The following is a 19,948-nucleotide window of genomic DNA, read 5'->3' on the forward strand; positions in this document are numbered from 1 at the left end:
ATTATTTTGTCACGCTGACAGGAACTGAGCAGGTGGATGAGTTCTTTCAAATAATTCACACATTTTAATCTTAAAATGATTAAACATAACCCTCTAGATGGTGAGTAATAAGCACTTTGAAAACCAACCCATTTGACAACCAACCCCAGTCTCCCCTATTTACAGTTTAATAGGTCACAATTGAAAGAAATTCTTGGCAATTCAATTGAATGCTGGTGATATTTTTATGCAGTACTTGTACTTATCCAGGCCACTGACTTTTCCTCGAACTTGCTCAAGCAACCCAATTGCTCACTCATTTTGTTAATCACACACAATATTTTCTTTCTCTCCTCTCCATCCGCTCTTCCCTCGGCTCAAAAATTAGTGATCCGTTTATAAACACAAAGTGAGAAAGACTGAGTATGTTATGGAAATGTTTTGCAAAACGTGCTTTGAAACACACAGAGCCCTCCCAGTGAATTTAGCATCTCTCCGACTCCTAAACTACTGCAGCACATAAACTCAGACTTATTGCCCATTACGTGTGTGTGCGTGTGTGCGCGTGTATGAGCTCACCACTTCCGGTAAATGTAAAACTAAACCTGATACAGAGTAACTAAAAAGGAAATGATGGTGATAAAGTGTGGTTGTGCTGGCACTCCCTCGCTGTTCTCATCAGTGTGAAAGCCTCTGCTGTGAGTTAGATGGAACCAGGGGAGTTGTCCTGGTTCAGCTGCTCTGGATGGATTGTCAAGATGAAGCAATACTCAGTATGTTGTGTTCACTGCTTCACCACATTCTGACACACTTTCCTAACACACACCAAATAATGCCCTCTGTTTATGATCAGGGCCTGGACTTTTTCAGTTTCTTAATATCACGACTCAGGATATGACCCAGATACAGGAGGCGGATAGTACAGTTCTCAGATAATTTATTATAAACACGGGGCAGAGGGCAGGTTGAGGACAGGCAGAGGTTTGTATTCAGGTCAGAGTCAGGTAGGTACAGGCGACAGGCAGGCCCGGGGTCAGGGCAGGCAAATGGTCAGCACTGGGAAAAACTAGGAAACAGAATTTGAGAAACAGGAAGACAGGCTGGTAAGACCTGACAATACAAACTGGCAACAGACAAACATAGAACCCTGGTATAAATACAAAGGGGATAAGGGGCAGATGGGTGACACCTGAGGAGGGGGTGGAGTCAAGCACAAAGACAGGTGAAACAGATCAGGGTGTGACACTTTAGGGTGAACTGGCAAGACAAAAGATTTAAGTGCCTTTGAATGGGGTATGTTAGTAGGTGCCAGGTGCACCAATTTGAGTGTGTCAAGAAATGCAACGCTGCTTGGTTTTTCACACTAACCAGTTTCCCATGTGTATCAAGACTGACCACCACACAAAGGACAACTTGACACAACTGTGGGAAGCATTGGAGTCAACATGGGCCTAGTGGAATGCTTTCAACACCTTGTATAGTCCCTGCCCTAATGAATCAAGGCTGTTCTGAGGGCAAAGGGGGGTGCAACTCAATATGTTTTGTACACCGAGTGTACAAACACCACATATACAGAAAGTATATAGAAAGACCCCTTGACTTTTTCCACATTTTGTTACGTTACAGCCTTATTCTAAAATTGATAAAATAGTTTTTTCCCCCTCAATCTACACACAATACCCCATAATGACAAAGAAAAAACTTTTGTAGAAAATTTTTGCAAATTTATGAAAATAAAAAATATGGAATTACATTTACATAAGTATTCATACCGTTTACTCAGTACCTTGTTCAAGCACCTTTGGCAGCGATTACAGCCTCGAGTCTTCTTGGGTATGACGCTACTAGCTCGGCACACCTGTATTTGGGGAGTTTCTCCCATTCTTCTCTGCAGATCCTCTTAAGCTCTGTCAGGTTGGATGGGGAGCATTGCTGCACAGCTTTTTTCAGGTTTCTTCAGAGATGTTCGATCAGGTTCGAGCTCTGGCTGGGCCACTCTTGGACATTCAGAGACTTGTCCCGAAGCCACTCCTGCATTGTCTTGGCTGTGTGCTTAGGGTAGTTGTCCTGTTGAAATGTGAACTTTCGCCCCAATCTGAGGTCCTGAGCCCTCTGGCGCAGGTTTTCATCAAGGATCTCTGTACTTTCTCAGTTCATCTTTACCTCGATCCTGACTAGTCTCACAGTCCCTGCCGCTGAAAAACACCCCCACAGAATGATGCTGCCACCGCCATGCTTCACTGTAGGTATGGTGCCAGGTGACACTTGACATTCAGGCCAAATGGTTCAATCTTGGTTTCATCAGACCAGAGAATCTTGTTTCTCATGGTCTGAGAGTCTTTAGGTGCCTTTTGGTAAACTCCAAACAGGCTTTCATGTGCCTTTTACTGAGGAGTTCTTGGTCACCTTAGCTTGGCCTGGCGGCCAGATCCATGAAGAGTCTTGGTGGTTGCAAACTTCTTCCATTTAAAAATGATGGAGGCCACTGTGTTCTTGGAAACCTTCAATGCTACAGAATTGTTTTGGTACCCTTCCCCAGATCTGTGCCTTGACACAATCCTGTCTCAGAGCTCTACGGACAATTTTTTTCTACCTCATGGCTTGGTTTTTGCTCTGATGTGCACTGTCAACTGTGGGACCTTATATAAACAGGTGTATGCCTTTCCAAATCATGTCCAATCAATTGAATTTATCACAGGTGGACTCCAATCAAGTTGTAGAAACATCTCATGGATGATCAATGGAAACAAGATGCACCTGAGCTCAATTTCGAATCGCATAGCAAAGGGTCTGAATAATTATGTAAATAAGACATTTCTGTTTAAAATGTTTAATACATTTGAAAACATTTCTAAAAACCTGTTTTCACTTTGTTGTTATGGGGTATTGTGTGTAGATTGCTGAGGATAAAAATAAAAATTTTTTTTGAAAAAGGCCACGTTTCAAAATGTGGAAAAAGTCAAGGGGTCTGATAACTTTCCGAAGGCACTGTATAATACTAAAGAGCAATATTTTGATGTGTTGCACTAGAGTTGGCAGTGGCACTTCATATGTAAGATGAACGTATTGGATAGGTGTGCCAAGTTGAATTTAAGACTCCCCTGTCTACACCTGGAGTATTGTACGAAACATTCTGACACACACAAACACACACACTGACCGGAAACATCATTTTCCTGACATTCCGGTTGTGATCCGGATGGCGTCCCAGCTGTTGCTCTGTCTGAAAAAGGCTGATTACATAACATAAGCATTTCAAACAAACACCATGAACCCCGGTCACTCGCTTCACTCAGGCTTCGCACGTCACCGCTAAAGGTCACCGCTTCTGATGAATGAGACACTTACTAGAGCGTACCTAGCGTATTGTAATACTGTAATAATAATAAGATGGTGCCGTACTGGATGGCTGCTGTCTTGCGAGCTCCGACCCAACTTATCTACTTTGGTGTTTCCTTTACTTTACTTTCACAAAATGTATCCCCTATCATTTCTGGTAACCGATGATCACTTTTTAACATCAGATTGGTAGTTACTTACCCCAATTCCGGCTTCAATTTAGACTCCTCTGCTCTGGGCTCTTTCTGTAATTGCAACCTAATTTTCGGGGTATCAAGAGGAAACGCCTGCGTTAGAGGCAAGAGAGGGGGAGACCTGGCGAGATTAAGGCAAAGGGGAAACCGACCACCTCTTCCCTCTAGTCTATTGGCCAATGTACAGCCACTTGATCATAATATGGATGACCTCAGAACTCAGATTTGCTACCAATGGGACACGATTAACTGCAATATTCTCTGCTTTTTTGAAACATGTCTTTCGGCCAAGATTCTCCCCATGGCTATCCAACTCAATGGACTCTCTATTCGCCGAGCTGACAGGACAATAGAGTAAGGGAAATCGAGAGGGGGAGGGGTTTTCCTCCTCATCAACAACTAATGGTGTGCTGAATCGAGCGCAGTGGTAGTCTCTATTCATTGTTCACCTGTCTTGGAATATCTGATGGTCAAAAGCCAAAACCTTCTACCTCCCGAGGGAGTTTTCAGTTGTTATCGTGACTGCTGTATACATTCCACCTCAGGACAAGATATATAACAAGCTGACACTTAACAAACTGTACGAGGCTATAAACAAGCAGGAAAACTTACATCCGGAGGCTGCCTTTCTTGTCACCGGCAATTTTAATTTTGCATCATTAAGACATGTGATGCCCAACTTCCATCAACACGTCTCTTTCACCACTATTGGCAATAAAGTCCTAGACCACTGTTGCTCTACCCACAAGCAAGCATACAAGATCCTCCCTCATCCGCCATTCAGCAAATCAGATCATGAGTCCATATTCCTGCTTCCTGTTAACAAGCAGAAGCAGTAACCGTGACTCACTCTGTTGATAAATGGTCATCAAATCAGAGATTATGCTACAGGACTGCTTTGCCAGGGGAGATTATGTTCTGAGACGATAACATAGACGGGCTAACCACCTCCAACACCAGCTTCATAAGGAAATGCATCGCTGATATTGTCCCCACAGTGAAGGTTCTCTGCTTCCCCAATCAAAAGCCCTGCATTAACACAAAAATTGGCACTAAACTAAAGGAGAGGGCTACCACACACAAGGCTATCTCAGACAACCCTGAAGCTAAGGCCGAGGACAGGAACAAGTACAAGTAGCCCTCAGCAGAGTCATAAAATGAGCAAAAGAACAATATAAGAATAAGGTAGAATCACACACCATACGCTCTGATGCCCGCTGCATGTGGCAAGGGCTACAGTCTATTACGGATTGCAGAGGAAGACACATCCGTGATCTGCCCAACGATGTCTCTATTCCAGACAAACTCAATGCATTTTATACACGCTTTGACAATAACAACACATACCGTGCTTGCGGGCCACACCGACCCAGAGGACTGGGTGATCTCACTCTCCGAAGGCGACGTCAGTAAGGCCTTTAATCAGGTCAACATTCGCAAGGCCTCGGGCCAGACGATATTCCAGGGAGCATTCTCAGAGCATGTGCAGATCAGCTGGCAGGCATATTCACAGAAATGTTCAACCTCTCTTTGTCCCAGTCTGACTATCATCATTCCTGTTCCTAAGAACTCTAAAGCTTCATGCCACAATGACTAACGCCCTGTAGCACTCAGATCTGTAATCATGAGGTGCTTTAAAAGGAAGGTTATGGTACACATCACCACCATCATCCCAGACACCCTAGACCAAGTTCAATTTGCATACCGCTCCAACAGAGCTGTAGATGATGCAATCTCAATTGCACTCCACACTGACCTCACCCACCTAGATTAGAGGAATACCTATGTGAAAATGCTGTTCACTGACTACAGCTCAGCGTTCAACACCATTGTCCCCTCCAAGATCAGCACCAAGCTTAGGACCCTGTGACTGGACCCCTCCCTCTGCAACTGGATCCTGGACTTACTGTCGGGCCGTCCCCAGATGGTGATGGTAGGCAACATCACCTCCGCTACGCTGACCCTCAACATGGCGGCTCCACAGGGGTGTGTGCTTAGTCCCTTCCTGCACTCCCTGTTTACCCACGACTGCATGGCCACGCACAACTCCAACACCATCGTCAAGTTTGCTGATGACAAAACGGTGTAGGCCTGATCACCGGTGACGATGAGACAGCCTACAGGGAGGAGGTCAGTAAACCTGGCAGTGTGGTGCCTGGACAACAACATCTCTCTCAACGTCAGTAAGACCAAGAAGCTGATTGTGGACTACAGGAAATGGGGGGGCTAGCACGCCCCCATCCACATTGACGGGGCTGCAGTGGAGCGGGTCGAGAGCTTCAAGGTCTTCAGTGTCTCTAAGGACACTCCCAGGACTCTACACACTCACGCACACTGACACTCCAACACACTCATAACATGCACAAACAATGATAATTTCCGCTGCTGCTTCAGTACTGTTTACCATATATCCTGATGCCTAGTCACCTTACACGTGTACAGTTGAAGTCAAACGTTTACATACACAGGTTGGAATCATTAAAACTCACTTTTCAACCACTCCACAAATTTCTTGTTAACAAACTATAGTTTTGGCAAGTCGGTTAGGACATCTACTTTGTGCATGACACAAATAATTTTTCCAACAATTGTTTACAGACAGATTATTTCACTTATAATTCACTGTATCACAATTCCAGTGGGTCAGAAGTTTACATACACTAAGTTGACTGTGCCTTTCAAAAGCTTGGAAAATTCCAGAAATTATGTCATAGCTTTAGAAGCTTTTGATAGGATAATTGACATCATTTGAGTCAATTGGAGGTGTACCTGGATGTATTTCAAGGCCTACCTTCAAACTCAGTGCCTCTTTGATTGACATCATGGAAAAATCCAAAGAAATTAGCCAAGACTTCCGAAAAAAAAAATGATAGACCTCTACAAGTCTGGTTCATCCTTGGGAGCAATTTCCAAAAGTCTGAAGGTACCACGTACCACGTAGAGATTAACATACTTTGGTGCGAAAAGTGCAAATCAATCCCAGTACAACAGCAAAGGACCTTGTGAAGATGCTGGAGGAAACAGGTACAAAAGTATCTATATCCACAGTTAAACGAGTCCTATATTGACATAACCTGAAAGGCTGCTCAGCAAGGAAGAAGCCACTGCTCCAAAACCGCCATATTGAAGGTTTGCAACTGCGCATGGGGACAAAGATCGTACTTTTTGGAGAAATATCCTCTGGTCCGATTAAACAAAAATAAAACTGTTTGGCCATAATGACCCTCATTATGTTTGGAGGAAAAAGGGGGAGGCTTGCAAGCCGAAGAACACCATGACAGCCGTAAATAATCTTTAAGACACCACATATATAATATTAAAGAGCAATCATTTGATGCATTGCGCTGGAGTTGACAGTGGCATTCTTCATATGAATGTATAGATGAACTTATTGGATAGGTGTGTCAAGGTGGATTTAAGAACCCTCTGTTGTCCGGCGCCGACTGAGATGGCCGCCTCGCTTCGCGTTCCTAGGAAACTATGCAGTTTTTTTTTTTTTTTTATGTGTTATTTCTTACATTAGTACCCCAGGTCATCTTAGGTTTCATTACATACAGTCGAGAAGAACTACTGAATATAAGATCAGCGCCAACTCACCATCAGTACGACCAAGAATATGTTTTCCGCGTCGCGGATCCGGTGTTCTGCCTTACAAACAGGACAACGGAATGGATCGCATGCAGCGACCCAAGGAAACGACTCCGAAAAAGAGGGAAACGAGGCGGTGTTCTGGTCAGACTCCGAAAAAGGGCACATCGCGCACCACTCCCCAGCATTCTTCTTGCCAATGTCCAGTCTCTTGACAACAAGGTTGACGAAATCCGAGCAAGGGTAGCATTCCAGAGGGACATCAGAGACTGCAACGTTCTCTGCTTCACAGAAACATGGCTTACTGGGAAGACGCTATCCGATGCGGTGCAGCCAACGGGTTTCTCCACGCATCGCGCCGACAGAAACAAACATCTTTCTGGTAAGAAGAGTGGCGGGGCGTATGCCTCATGACTAACGAGACATGGTGTGATGAAGGAAACATACAGGAACTCAAATCCATCTGTTCACCTGATTTAGAATTCCTCACAATCAAATGTAGACCGCATTATCTTCCAAGAGAATTCTCCTCGATTATAATCACAGCCGTATATATCCCCCAAGCAGACACATCGATGGCTCTGAACGAACTTTATTTAACTCTTTGCAAACTGGAAACCATTTATCCGGAGGCTGCATTCATTGTAGCTGGGGATTTTAACAAAGCTAATCTGAAAACAAGACTCCCTAAATTTTACCAGCATATCGATTGCGCAACCAGGGGTGGTAAAACCTTGGATCATTGTTACTCTAACTTCCGCGACGCATATAAGGCCCTGCCCCGCCCCCTTTCGGAAAAGCTGACCACGACTCCATTTTGCTGATCCCTGCCTACAGGCAGAAACTAAAACAAGAGGCTCCCACGCTGAGGTCTGTCCAACGCTGGTCAGACCAAGCTGACTCCACACTCCAAGACTGCTTCCATCACGTGGACTGGGACATGTTTCGTATTGCGTCAGATGGAAATATTGACGAATACGCTGATTCGGTGTGCGAGTTCATTAGAACGTGCGTCGAAGATGTCGTTCCCATAGCAATGATAAAAACATTCCCAAACCAGAAACCGTGGATTGATGGCAGCATTCGCGTGAAACTGAAAGCGCGAACCACTGCTTTTAATCAGGGCAAGGTGTCTGGTAATATGTCCGAACATAAACAATGCAGCTATTCCCTCCGCAAGGCTATTAAACAAGCTAAGCTCAGTACAGAGACAAAGTGGAATCTCAATTCAATGGCTCAGACACAAGAGGCATGTGGCAGGGTCTACAGTCAATCACGGACTACAAGAAGAAACCCAGCCCAGTCACGGACCAGGATGTCTTGCTCCCAGGCAGACTAAATAACTTTTTTGCCCGCTTTGAGGACAATACAGTGCCACTGACACGGCCTGCAACGAAAACATGCGGTCTCTCCTTCACTGCAGCCGAGGTGAGTAAGACATTTAAACGTGTTAACCCTCGCAAGGCTGCAGGCCCAGACGGCATCCCCAGCCGCGCCCTCAGAGCATGCGCAGACCAGCTGGCCGGTGTGTTTACGGACATATTCAATCAATCCCTATACCAGTCTGCTGTTCCCACATGCTTCAAGAGGGCCACCATTGTTCCTGTTCCCAAGAAAGCTAAGGTAACTGAGCTAAACGACTACCGCCCGTAGCACTCACTTCCGTCATCATGAAGTGCTTTGAGAGACTAGTCAAGGACCATATCACCTCCACCCTACCTGACACCCTAGACCCACTCCAATTTGCTTACCGCCCAAATAGGTCCACAGACGATGCAATCTCAACCACACTGCACACTGCCCTAACCCACCTGGACAAGAGGAATACCTATGTGAGAATGCTGTTCATCGACTACAGCTCGGCATTCAACACCATAGTACCCTCCAAGCTCGTCATCAAGCTCGAGACCCTGGGTCTCGACCCCGCCCTGTGCAACTGGGTACTGGACTTCCTGACGGGCCGCCCCAGGTGGTGAGGGTAGGCAACAACATCTCCTCCCCGCTGATCCTCAACACGGGGGCCCCACAAGGGTGCGTTCTGAGCCCTCTCCTGTACTCCCTGTTCACCCACGACTGCGTGGCCATGCACGCCGCCAACTCAATCATCAAGTTTGCGGACGACACAACAGTGGTAGGCTTGATTACCAACAACGACGAGACGGCCTACAGGGAGGAGGTGAGGGCCCTCGGAGTGTGGTGTCAGGAAAATAACCTCACACTCAACGTCAACAAAACTAAGGAGATGATTGTGGACTTCAGGAAACAGCAGAGGGAACACCCCCTATCCACATCGATGGATCAGTAGTGGAGAGGGTAGCAAGTTTTAAGTTCCTCGGCATACACATCACAGACAAACTGAATTGGTCCACTCACACTGACAGCGTCGTGAAGAAGGCGCAGCAGCGCCTCTTCAACCTCAGGAGGCTGAAGAAATTCGGCTTGTCACCAAAAGCACTCACAAACTTCTACAGATGCACAATCGAGAGCATCCTGGCGGGCTGTATCACCGCCTGGTACGGCAACTGCTCCGCCCTCAACCGTAAGGCTCTCCAGAGGGTAGTGAGGTCTGCACAACGCATCACCGGGGAAAACTACCTGCCCTCCAGGACACCTACACCACCCGATGTTACAGGAAGGCCATAAAGATCATCAAGGACATCAACCACCCGAACCACTGCCTGTTCACCCCGCTATCATCCAGAAGGCGAGGTCAGTACAGGTGCATCAAAGCTGGGACCGAGAGACTGAAAAACAGCTTCTATCTCAAGGCCATCAGACTGTTAAACAGCCACCACTAACACTGAGTGGCTGCTGCCAACACACTGTCATTGACACTGACCCAACTCCAGCCACTTTAATAATGGGAATTGATGGGAAATGATGTAAATATATCACTAGCCACTTTAAACAATGCTACCTTATATAATGTTACTTACCCTACATTATTCATCTCATATGCATATGTATATACTGTACTCTAGATCATCGACTGCATTCTTATGTCACTAGCCACTTTAACTATGCCACTTTGTTTACTTTGTCTACATACTCATCTCATATGTATATACTGTACTCGATACCATCTACTGTATGCTGCTCTGTACCATCACTCATTCATATATCCTTATGTACATATTCCTTATCCCCTTACACTGTGTATAAGACAGTAGTTTTGGAATTGTTAGTTAGATTACTTGTTGGTTATCACTGCATTGTCGGAACTAGAAGCACAAGCATTTCGCTACACTCGCATTAACATCTGCTAACCATGTGTATGTGACAAATACATTTGATTTGATTTGATTTTTGATTTGATTTGGAGTAGGGTGCTAAAACATTCCGCCATTCAAAACACACGTCCACACACACACACACACACACGCACACGCACACGCACACACACGCGCACATACACACGCACACGCACACACACACACACACACACACACACACACACACACACGCACAAACACCCTCTCCACTGAAAGGAAAAAGGCTGATTACGTAAAGTAAGCATCTCAAACAAACACCATGATCCCAGTTGCTCGCTTCACCCAGGATTCGCACGTCACCACCAGGTCTAATCACCACTAAAAGCCACCGCTTCTGAGAAGGCCGCTTCTCAAATGAGACACTTACCAGAGTGTACCTAGCGTACTGTACCTACAGTATCTAACGCTACTGTGAAGACGTTCCTGCTCTTAGTGGACTCGTGACCAAATGGGAAAGGGAATAAACAACATCATATCTAAATTCCATTATGACCTTAGGAGGCCAGATGGCTGTTTGTTCAGAGTGCTGGGGAGATGTGCCCCTTGCTCAGGGTGGTGTGTGTGTTCATGCGCTCAACGTACAGTGTGTCATGAAGTCACCTGAGGTGAGCTGGGGAGTGGAAGGGAGGGGAGGGAGGATGATTTCCAGTTTGCTTAGCTCTCTGGCAGCTGGGGTGCGTGTGTTGTTTTAACCAGTAGGTCTGATTTCCCACTAGGCTAGCCTACTGCTGGTCTCCAGGAACTATACGATAGGGTAGGGTATGTGGTGAACACACACACAGCCTGACTGTCTGTGGTGTGTGTGATGGATGGGACTGGACTGCCCCTCTTCTGCCCCAATCTCAATCTCAATCTCTCTCTCTCTCTCTCTCTCTCTCTCTCGGTGGTTCGGGGGGGACTGGACAGGTTTCAGTGGTTCAGAGTGTTCCATCCACTGGCACTTCTCTGCTCCTGTCACAGCTTTCCCTCTCACTCGCCTCTCTCCACTGAGCCTCCCATGTGGATATGACATATGGGCCACATTCTTGCATTTACCACCAATTTTCCTATTCACTGACACTCTGTCATCACTGGTCTCGCATACTATTTGGCGACTCAAAGGTTCAGTGTGGGGCTAGGACAGATCAAACTGAATTACAGTTTTTCTCAATTGCTAAAACACTAAAACCCATTGGCTGAACAAAGTTCTCAGTTGCCTGGACTCATTTAGCTAATTATGCAGTCTGTCAATACCTTAAACCATTTCACATGGTATTCATATCAACAAAGAACAAGAATTACAGTATCACAGAGACAAAGGACAAGTTTGTGAGATGCAGGGTACAGTACTGTAAAAATAGGGGTACAAGGAGGAGGAAGAACAAAAAACAAAATTGCAAAGAGCAAAGCAGAGTAGTAATTTCTGATCAATTTTGAGCTACTATGATAGAACATGTTTTCTTTCATCAAAGGACAATGACGGAAAAAAAAAAAAAAATTGGGATTAAAAATGTACTTCTCCCTGAGAATTGTATGTTTTGAACAATGTGTTTTCTATTTTCGGTGTATTGTTTACTGACTGCCTGAGAGTGTATATCATTTTGATCACTTTGTTTATGATTTGAGAGCAGTGTTTGATTTTGAACACAGGTAAAACTGTTTTGAGGCGAATGTTTCATTTTGCATGAGGAGTCAAAGGTTATGTAAATAGTGCTTGAAGATGAGGTTTTGTGTTGAATGTTTTCAGGAAATGGAGCAACGTTTCAGAAATTGTGTTTTAGCATTTGAGAAAAACTGTAATATAATTTCCCACTCCTCCCCTCTTTAATCCTCCCCGCCAACCATCAGCCCATTATAGAAATGAGTTTGTGTTGTTCACAGCAGCACGGCAGCAAGTGCTAGATGATTCATTACTATAATTACAATGGCCCATCTGAGTTCTGGGTTTAAAATGAATGGCTGCACTTTCCTGGGAGGAAATGTGTCGTTATTTGACGGATTGATCTTCGCTCCATCTTACTTGACCTGTAAAAGTACGACGTGTATTGCAGCAACTGTTTAATATAAAGAGGGGGAAAGTTGACGTAGGTGCAACCAATTTTAACAGAAATAAATTGATGTAGATAAATAAACTCAAAACCCAAATTTAGCAGAACAGTTCGGCCATTTTCCACCAAAGAGAACAGGGCCCAAAAAATTGCCACGTTATTAATGGTGTTACCGGCAGCATGGTCTCCTAAAAAAGGGCTGCGTCAGACATTTAGTGTAGAGCTCTGAGTCTCCGCTTTTCTCTGGGCCCCTAAGGCCCTGTTATTATGATTACAGCTTATATCAATATGCTGACAGGACATAGTTAGATTCTGGGAGGTAGCCAAAGTGACAGAAAAGAGCCACAAAGAGCTTAAGCCTTCGCTAAGATCAGCAGAACAGAATCAAACGTTATTGTTGGGACTGCCTAATCAGAGCAGTGTGTGGGAGATCATACTGTTTTCCCTAGTCTAGAGACTTAGTGAGCTGAATTCATTCTGTGGTGTGAGTGTGTGACAACACTTCTATTAGCCCACTAATGCTAGGCTAGGAGGACAGGATATTATGGGTAGGACCGAGTGTGTGATTGTGGCTGCTTTGGCTGTCGTGATTTACAGTACATCAGCTTCTTTTTCATCACTACAGAACAGACAGACAGTGTCTCGGTCAGCCTGCTCTTGCTGACTGTGTGTTTTCTCAAGGCCTCATTCGTCTTCCAAGAGAACCAGACTCTTCCATCTTGTCTTCTTCTGTCCTCTCAAACTATTTTACTGTGTGCTCATCGCTCCATCTCCTGTCTCTGAATTCCTCTCACTCTTCCCCCCCCCCTCTTCATACCCTTTCCTTTCCTAATTTTCACTGTCATTCCAATGTCTCACTGGAATCCAAATATACATTGGGGTCAGCCAGTATACACCATTCAGTAAACATCAACTCCTTACCCCACTGAGAGAGAGGACGAGGTGGGCTGGGCTCATTGCAACATGGTAACCATACTCTCTTTGAGGACATATACAGTATGTCTTAACATAAACCACCTCCAGTATGTTTACCCCTTTCTCCACGTGGACTCATTCCACACTAGGGTTGAATATTTTCCCAGTATTTTGCAAATGTTCCATCCTGAGAATAATCCCTTTTCTCCCAGGTAACCCAGTATTTCCCGCCAAAACCAGAAGTGTCATTCAAAAGCATTATAAAGCATAGACATAGGCGTGTCTGGATTTAATTTGAGATTTGGTCGAAAATTCTAACCTAATGCTACCTGAGCCCGAGGAGCCATACATGAAATATACATTTAATGATCCATACATAAAATACATTTTATGAGCCCTACATTAAAGACATTTAATGATCCCAAGCCCAAAAAAGCCCAAATGACTGTGCCGTTATCCAATACATATATGATATAGGCTACTGCACATTAAGCACAACATAAAAGCATAAAAGCCCATAGATGTAGCTAGCTATATGCTCTCTTGGGGAAATACATGAAACTAGCTGCAGAAGTGTCACGCTCGTCATAATGATTGGACCAAGATGCAGCGTGGTATGTTTCCATCCCTTTTATTTGGAAGAGAAACTTAAAGAACAAAAACAATAAAGCGAACAAACGAAACGTGACGCTCAAAGTAGTGCTCGCAGGCAACTATACCTAAACAAGATCCCACAAAGCACAACGGGGAAATGGCTACCTAAATATGATCCCCAATTAGAGACAACAATAAATAGCTGCCTCTGATTGGGAACCATACCAGGCCAAAATAGACATATAATTCCCCTAGAGAACCCACCCTTAATCACACCCCGACCTAACCAACATAGAGAATAAACAGCTCTCTATGGTCAGGGCGTGACAAGAAGGCTAAGAGTTTTGAGTGTGAACTGTATTACTGTACTGTATTGTATTATACTGCATTATATGGACTGGAATTAAAGCAACAATATTTGAGTGATAGGTTGTTTTAAAACTCTGCAGCTGCAAAAAAAGATTAAAATCTTTACAATTCAAAAATAAGGTGACCCCCTAAAGCCAGATGGAGCCGGGTAAATTAGATGTGCATTCGGTCTTTATATTACTGTAGCATAGACTATGCTGCAGAAAATGCAGGCCTACCTGTCACAAGAAAAAAAAGTAACCATGATGAGATGATAGGTCTACACGTGTTGTGAACTGCGCTCTATACTGAGATGTGCTGTCTGTCCCCACCCTGAGCGTTGATGATTCATCATGCAGAGGCCGTAGAAAAGACAGATTTAGATTGCATATCATTTAACAGTTACATTCCAAGCCATGCTGTTCACATGAATAATGTATTATCATTTACGGTTCCTCGCAGTTATTTATTTTATTTTGTGGCAATAAATCCTGGTAAATCTCCTGTTCCTCCTCTTCCTGTCTCTCTCTCAGTGATAAAAAAAAAGAAGAAAAATAATAAATATGTACATCCAACTTATCGGGTGCAGCTCAGAAGAAAGTAGCGAATGTATCCGCAACTCTAGTATGCTCCCAAGGTGATGTAATCAGACACACAAAAAAGACAAGGTTTCCATCTGAGTTGGATCATGATGACCTAACGAAGATCCAACTCGGATCGAAATGTTGTATTTTTTGTGTGTCTGATTACATCACCAACGGAGCATACCAGAATTGCAGACATTCCTTTTCACTCTAAGTGATGACATCACATGGGCAGGCTGACTCGATGGCTGTCGTGTATGAACTCATTTTGGATGTCTAATCAACAGTTCTCTCCATAGCTTAATTTAGAACGCCTCCTACTCCCCACGGCCCACGGCCCATCCCTCTCGCTGACTATTATCTAAGCCCGCCTCAAAGCAGTACCCTTCTCTTCATCTACTGCCTTCCATTGTGCTGTAGTAAGTACACAGCAAACAAACAGATAGCGCTGCTGTAGATAAACACTGTCCAAATACATCTCTGAAGTATCTCGTTCTTTTAGTTTGTTTCCTTAGTCTGTGGAGTGAGTTTCCACCTGTCACTTCCACACAGTCAGAGAATGTGGTTAATTTCGTCCCAGCATGTGACTCCCTGTGCTGCATTGGTAGAAATACTTTATCGGCTTAAAACAGGAAATTGAAGCACATTTTTGTGAGGTGGAAAGGCAATATCTACCTGAGAGCTCTGTGTGGGTTAGAAAAAGGGCCTGGTTGCTGAAGTTAGTAGAGTCATGTTATTACATTAGTCTATAATTCCAAGGTATTCAAAGGAAATAACCAACAGGAAAACCTGCACTTAAATCAAGTCCAAGTGGGAGCCATCCATAATTTTTGTCGGACTCAATAACCTCAATAACTGAATAACCAAAACATGTATCTCTCTCTCGCTCTCCTCTGTAGAGTCATACTCGGCGGCGGGCAGTGAGGGCAGCATTACCCCATCCGTAGGCTCCATAGCCCCCCAGGCCTCGGGCAGCTCCAGACCCTGCTCTCCCTCCTCCCCAGGAGGATCGCGGCACTCTGTCAGTGCCCTGAAGAAATGGCTCACCATGCCCGTCTGCAAGCTGAGTGTGGGAGGAGGGGATGGGAAGGGAGTCAGGCAGGTCCACAGGCTGGATGGGAAGCAACCCTCTACCCATCTAGCTCTCGGCCAGGCCCTAGGAAGGCCTCTGGAGCAGGGGGAGAACTACACCATCCTCCCCTGCACTGATGGAGACCTGGTGAGGCTTCACTATAGTATAATTGCCTTAATATTGCTGGACCCCAGGAAGAGTAGCTTCTGCCTTGGCAGCAGCTAATGGGGATCCATAATAAATACAAATACAAAATATAGCCTGGGAATCCACACAAGGGTTTTTATAAAACTGCAGTTTATGGTTTTAGTTATACATCACCTGTTCAGGACAAACTCCTGGCTCTACCAACGACAATATGCATTACGAAGTAACCAGAATATGTTAAGCGTGTTTGTGTGTGTTATGTTGTGTATGTTGTGTGATGTGCAGGGGTGGAATGATGGTCTGGTGAGTCCAGCAGCGTACTCTCCAGCACCCACCCTCTGCCATAGCTACCTATCTGACCTGCTGCAGAACAGGGACACACATAGTCTGGTAAGGAGTACACACACACACACACACACACACACACACACACACACACACACACACACACACACACACACACACACACACACACACACACACACACACACACACACACACACACACACACACACACACACACACACACACACACACACACACACACACACACACACACACACACACACACACACACACACACACACACACACACACACACACACACACACACACACACACACACCCGTTGAGCAGACAGTGGACACTGCAGTCCTTTGTTAGAGCTCTGTACTCAAAGACTGATTCTGTGTTGGTTGAGAGAACAGAGAGAGAGACTACAGCTGTCAGACCACTCATGTCCCTGTTAGTCAAGCACTGGCACTGAGGCTGAAAGAACTCCCTTTGAAACCCCCATTAATATTTAATAAGGAGGGAGGGAGAGAGGGGAGAGAGAGAAAGAGCGAGAAAGAGGGAGGGAGAGAGAGAAAGAGAGAATCCTGACCCACAGAGGAAGCGAAGGAGAATGGACCATAAATAGATGTAAAGTCAGAAACAACAAGTCTCTCCTCATGTAACCTGGGCAACAGCTTATTGATTAACGCAACAAAAAAATAGGAAATTAGAGCATGAACATAGAAACAGATCACATAAGCAATGCTAGAGTCATCAACCAAACCAGAGGAGAATTCTAATGTTTACCAAACAAAACTATTTCTCCCACAAATACAATCTGGGAATGCTGTACAGTATATTCAGTATATTTGGCTCAACTTCACCCAAACCTTACCTTCCAAGAACAAATTTGCCTTGTCAATCATTGTACACATAAACACACACAAATACACACTCTCTCCCTCTATCTCTAAACAGGAGAAACCTGTCGACCACCTTCCCAGTAAGCAAAATTACATTTTAGGTGCTGAATGAAAGGTGAAAAGACATCCTTTCCAGACGTCGAAAATGCTTATTCTCCAGATGTCGAAAATACAGTACCAGTCAAATGTTTGGACATACCTACTCATTCAAGGGTTTTTCTTTATGTTTTACTATTTTCTACATTGTAGAATAATAGTGAAGACATCGAAACTATAAAATAACACATATGGAATTAGTAGGAGTGTGCAAAGCTGTCATCAAGGCTGGGTGGCTACTTTGAAAAAGCTCAAATATAAAATATATTTAGATTTGTTTAATACTTTTTTGGTTATTCCATGTGTTATTTCATGATTTTGGTGTCTTCACTATTATTCTACAATGTAGAAAATAGTAAAAATAAAGAAAAACCCTTGAATGAGTAGGTGTGTCCAAACTTTTGACTGGTACTGTATGTATTTTACGGATGTTGAACTAGGTGTTGGATGAAAGTTGAAAATACTTATTTTTCAGTCATTTATTTTATGGCCAAATCGCAAATACATTCTCAATTAAGTAAAAATTATATCATATTCATTTTTCAAGCCTCTTAATACAGGTAAAAGGAGCCAACTAAAGATTGCAACAGAATATTTATTATTGCTCCCATTTGTCCCATGTACTTAAGTTCGTTTTTTCAAAAGCTTTAAAACTGACAGCGATGATGTGCGAAGTAGTCAAGTCCGCAGACTAAATCAACAGACCACTTCAACTACAATGACATACTCTGTAACTGTTACAGATTTATTTTCATGCTATGACTGTGATACATTGGTTGAATGCACTGACTGTACTGTAAGTTGCTCAGGATAAGAGCGTCTACTGAATGACCAAAATGTAAGTGTAAAAATAAACCAATACAAAGTATGCTGTGTATTATTGTAATGAGCCCCGCCCCCAAACAAGTACACATTTTGGTTGGTGTCTAGGCTTCTAGGCTATGTTTCCCAAGTTTGAACATCACAGTACTGTACTGCACTGTTTAGTACAGTGGAGAACAGTACAGTACTGTATGGTATGGTACAGGACAGTAATTTAATTCAGTACAGTAGAGTACAGTGCAGTATTGTTTAATTCAGTAGAGTACAGTACAGTAGAGTTTAATTCAGTAGAGTAGAGTACAATACAGTTTAGTTCAGTAGAGTACATTAAAGTAAAGTAGGGTACAGTACAGTACACCATACTTTATTTTTCTTTACTGTACTGTACTGTACTATATTCAACTTTTCTTTACCGTACTGTGTACTGTACTGTACTGTAATGTACTGTATTCTGTATGTTTGGACCGAATATAGGCCGGTCCAGACCAGACGTCTGTGGACATTGAAATCAATGCCGGTCCAGACCGGACCAAACCTGAACCAATTATATATGTCTATGTTTGGGTCAAATATAGGCAAGTCAGACTGGACGTTTGTTGACGTTGAAATCAAGCCTGGTCCAAACTGCACCAAAAAAAGACAACCAAAAGACGTTGCCATCTGTAAATGCTTGGTGGGTTAAAACTAACCCAGCTATTACATAATGTTCTGAGAACCGTATGTTTCTTAGAGCTTGGTGAGAGAGTGGTTGTCCTATGGTTAGTTTGCATACAACCTTCCCACAACATTCTGTAAGGGGTGCATGATAGTTGCTTGGCTTTGGAACATTCTCAACCATTTTCAGAACGTTAATAAAACCTCCCAGGAAAACTTTCAGGGAACCATAGTATAAAATTATCTGAACCACCATATAACTAAAAATGTACCATCCCAGAACAGGCAAAATGTTCACTTCGGTTCTAAGAACGTTCACATTTAAAAAAATATTTTTCCGGGCAGGAAATGTATATCTTCGTCTCCACAACCAATGGGAACCCAAAAACGTACATTCCCACAACTTCCAAGAAACCAAATGTGATAGCTGGGAAACAACCTTTAGAAAGCCATTCAATAGTGTCGGCTATTCCAGGCCGCATTTGGAAGTGATCAAGTAGCAAAGCTGCAGTCAGCCCCGGACAGCCTGTTGCCTCCACAGATTCACTGGAGAGCTGAAAACAGGGTCAGGGCTGGGGGTGAAGGACTGGAGGGGTGGGTGGAGTGGGTGGAGTGGGGTTAGTAGAGTAGAGGTCCGTGGTAGACTATGGTGTGGGGGTTAGAGTAAGGGCCTACAGGGATGCTGGGTAGAACAGGGGTAGGAAGCAGACCTAGGGGCAGAGAGAGGAGGAGGGAGGAGAAGTGGGTAATTGTGGATAGAACAGAAACCAGGGAAGGCTGCGAGGCTGTCAAGGGAAGGGAAGAGGGAGGTAAAGGAGGACTGGAGCTCAGAATAGGGTATTTTGCATTAGTCTAGACCAGGCTTGGAGAGACTGGAGAATTCAGAGGAAGGAATTAGAGGAAATAGAGGGAGGCTTTAGGAAGTGATAGAGGGACTGGGCCAGGGCTAGAAATATTCACTCCTTCCTCTTAACTTTTACCAGAACTCCACAGTTTACAGAACGGCACATTCTGACCACTGAAACTAGGCAAGATGCAGTAGATGGTATCGAGTACAGTATATACATACGAGATGAGTAATGTAGGGTATGTAAACATAAAAGTGGCATAGTTTAAAGTGG

At 44.1% G+C, this 19,948-nt stretch overlaps 1 protein-coding gene across 2 annotated transcripts in view; it reads left to right on the forward strand.

Moving 5' to 3' along the window:
• The window catches only part of LOC115143171 (rho guanine nucleotide exchange factor 25-like), a 59,362-nt gene that overhangs the window by 16,326 nt on the left and 23,088 nt on the right, over positions 1-19,948 (forward strand). Inside the window, exons 2-3 of one of the 2 annotated variants that reach the window (XM_065001821.1) lie at positions 15,740-16,059; positions 16,345-16,449. In XM_065001821.1, the coding sequence (XP_064857893.1) occupies positions 15,740-16,059; positions 16,345-16,449 (425 nt within the window). The remainder of the gene's footprint in view (positions 1-15,739; positions 16,060-16,344; positions 16,450-19,948) is intronic. The other variant, XM_065001822.1, reaches the window with a different exon arrangement.

The sequence above is a fragment of the Oncorhynchus nerka genome, linkage group LG15, assembly GCF_034236695.1.
Source record: "Oncorhynchus nerka isolate Pitt River linkage group LG15, Oner_Uvic_2.0, whole genome shotgun sequence".
NCBI lineage: Eukaryota > Metazoa > Chordata > Actinopteri > Salmoniformes > Salmonidae > Oncorhynchus > Oncorhynchus nerka.